The sequence below is a fragment of the Bison bison genome, unplaced genomic scaffold (genome assembly GCF_000754665.1).
Source record: "Bison bison bison isolate TAMUID 2011002044 unplaced genomic scaffold, Bison_UMD1.0 scf7180017864039, whole genome shotgun sequence".
NCBI lineage: Eukaryota > Metazoa > Chordata > Mammalia > Artiodactyla > Bovidae > Bison > Bison bison.
Window position 1 is genome coordinate 3,606,688 of NW_011494611.1, and position 3,129 is coordinate 3,609,816.

Consider the following 3,129-nt stretch of genomic DNA (forward strand, 5'->3'; position numbering starts at 1 on the left):
TTCCCTTCCGGAGGGAACGTTCCCCCATTTCCCTCTACCAAGCTGAACCCACTCATCCTGCAAAACCAACTGCGAGTCCTATCTTCTTCCAACAAGCTTCTGACCTCCTGACTCACATTGGGAAAGTCCTGGCTCATTCACAGTGGGCTCGGCCTCTCCGAGATGCACTCAGTCTGCCCAGCCTCCCACTACAGCAGTGCCAGCTGGATGAGAAACCACGTGTGCGAGTGCCCACTGTGGCCTGGCACATAGTAGGTGCTCAAGAAACGCATCTTAATGCCGCAGCTTTCTTTTGTCTTACACCTCTTTTATTGTTTGGTCTTACACCCCTTATTTGGCATTGAGCGCATGTTGTCTTTGTACTTCATGCAATTAAATGTTTACTGCGCGGCAGAGTGCCGTGGGGAGGCAAAAATGAACTAAGCGTGGACCCTGCCCTGCAGAAGCTCTGCCTACGGGGACGAGACAAGGTAGGTCCACAGAGAGCTGTTACGTAAGAGAGACGGATCTGGGCGAGAGGAGACGGTGCAGAGGGACAGGGAAGGAGGGACTGTCTCGTGGAGAGCCTGGTCGGATTTGGGGGTGGGGGAGTTGTGGAAAGAGGAGCACAGCCTCCTAGGGAAAGAAGATGAACCAGAAGGTGGCCAAGTGTGGCAGGTGCTTGGGGAGCAACATGAGGCTCTCTGGCTGGAAAGGACACCCGTGGCCACTCCCAGGGGTGTCTGTCTGTCTGTCGGACACTGCCATTTAATCCAGTTCACATGTGTCCTACGTGATAAGAAGTCCATGGGCCAAAGGGTTAGCAGTGCTTTTCCCTAGAGGCAGAATTACAGGACATTTTTCTCTTTCTGCTTATCTGTACTTTTCTGAAATTGCTGCCACGCCCACGGATGTCATTCATGGAATAGACAGAGCTGAAGTGGTGGCTGCATCAAGGATTCTCAGGAATTCATGTCCAGTCCACCCCAGACTGATTCTTTGATAAAGTACAATGAAAATAAATTATTAGAGACATGTTTTTTTTAAAGAGAGACGGTGTAAAATACAAATCCAGACTTTATTTATTTTTTTTTTCAAATCCAGACTTTATTAGATTCAGCTTGCTCTGGAAGTTTCTGAAGGCCCACTATCTTGTGTCTCCTTACCGTGATGCAGACTGGCAGGGACTGATGAACCCCAGTAGCACTGGGTCAGAGCCTGGGGGAATGTGACCACCTCCTGGTACCAAGGACCATGTCTCATGTGCCTCCCATTGTCCCCAGAGCTGAGCACACGGCAGACCCCCTGGGAGACCTCAATTCCAACCAGCTGACTCTCCTGTGCCCCCCGTGCCCACCATGCATCCTCAGTCAGTTCTGCACAGCGGCTACTTCCACCCACTGCTCCGCAACTGGCAGACAGCCGCCACCAGCCTCAGCGCCTCCAACCTTATCTACCCCATCTTTGTCACGTGAGTCCCCCAATGAGCCAGGTCTTTGATCCACAGGGGGTGGGTTGAGGGGTGTGTGTGTGTGAACAGAACAGGTGTCTGTGTTGTAAGGGGTAAAGTGAACTGTCAGCTTGGAGCTCAAGGTATTGGAAGTGGCCTATGGGTTTAGGACAACTATCTTTGAAAAAAAACAAACCTTGAAAAGAATACAGTCCTTCTTGTTGGAAAATAAAAATAACCCTTGCCTGTCACCCTGAGTTTGTGCCATAAGACAGAAGTTGAGATCTTCTGTAAGTTGTACATGTAAAAGGTGGTGGTCATCATCATTCATGATAGCACCTGACTCTTATTGAGGGCTTAGTGTACTCCGGGTACTACTGTGCTAAGCACCTATTGCTAAGCACCTATAGATATTACCTCATTGTACCCTGACAGTATTCAGATGAGAAAAATACGGATATGATCCCTTAGAATGTCATCTCCACAAGGGCAGGAATTTCTGTCTCTTTTGTTCACTGTTGGATCACCAGCCCCAAGAACAGTACCTGACACATGATAAGCACTCAATAAATATTTGTTGAATGGGGAATTCCCTGGAGGTCCAACAGTTAGGACTCCATGCTTTCACTGCCAAGGGCCCAGGTTCATCACCCGGTTGGAGAACTAAGAGCCCACAAGCTGCACAATGCATCCCTAATATAAATACATACACTTGTTGAATGAGTAAATGAATCGACCGACGATACGGATCAAAGAGAATATCCTGTGGTCAAGGTCACCCAGGCAGTAAGTGACTGGGCTAGCAACCAAGGACCTCTGACTCAGAGTCCACGTTCTTGCCCACTTGATTCCTTCCTGTGAGTACTGTTCTTCTAGCATAGTTGCTTGTTGTCACTTTATTCTTGTTGTTCCTGTTATTATTTCAGGCCCTGGGCTTGGCCAGGCAGGGGAACCAGACACTGGATCCCATCCTTCTCCCACCACCTCCGCCTCCATATCCCTTCCCAGCTTCCCAACCATCCCTCCCACTCACCCCCTCACTGCTGGCCCTTCCCACAGCTACCAATCCATAGCCCATCCCCGGCTCTTGCAGGGATGTTCCTGATGACAAACAGCCCATCGCCAGCCTCCCAGGAGTGGCCAGGTAGGAACTGGGGTGGGGAGGGCAGGGTTATGATGGAGGGAGTGATTTCACAGGTGGAGGTGCCAGGAAGCTGATGCAGACCCAGGAGGGAGACGATCTGGAGAGGCTGACTTCCCATCAGAAGGGTTTTCTCGGGGGCAGAGTTGCTCCACAACAAAAGAGGCAGTCTGGTGCCTATCACCAAAGGCATCACAGCAGAGGAGAGTTGAAGTTCAGATGGGAGCTCAGTAACAGAACCTTCAAGGAGTCTTCCAAGCTGAATCCCACAGCTCTGCCACTAGGACCTCGGTTTGCCCATCTGTCTGATGGGTGCATTCCTGCCCCACGCTGTACTGTGAAACTTGAGCCTTCCTAATGCCATCTGCAACTTGACTCTTAACAGAGGCACAGACCAGACAGGTGGGGGGACCCTTGCCTGGGCCCTGCCTCACTTCAGCCTCTGCACAAAGGTACGGTGTGAACCGGCTGGAAGAGATGCTGAAACCCCTGGTGGAAGAGGGCCTGCGCTGTGTCCTGATCTTTGGTGTCCCCAGCAGAGTTCCCAAGGTGATGAGTC

At 50.9% G+C, this 3,129-nt stretch overlaps 1 protein-coding gene across 3 annotated transcripts in view; it reads left to right on the forward strand.

Moving 5' to 3' along the window:
- The window catches only part of ALAD (aminolevulinate dehydratase), a 10,013-nt gene that overhangs the window by 3,953 nt on the left and 2,931 nt on the right, over positions 1-3,129 (forward strand). For 2 of the 3 annotated variants that reach the window (XM_010835163.1, XM_010835164.1), the window contains exons 2-4: positions 1,263-1,450; positions 2,523-2,573; positions 3,023-3,119. In XM_010835163.1, the coding sequence (XP_010833465.1) occupies positions 1,338-1,450; positions 2,523-2,573; positions 3,023-3,119 (261 nt within the window). In that variant the 5' untranslated portion in view covers positions 1,263-1,337. Of the gene's footprint in view, positions 1-26; positions 471-1,262; positions 1,451-2,522; positions 2,574-3,022; positions 3,120-3,129 lie in introns of those variants that run through there. The other variant, XM_010835165.1, reaches the window with a different exon arrangement.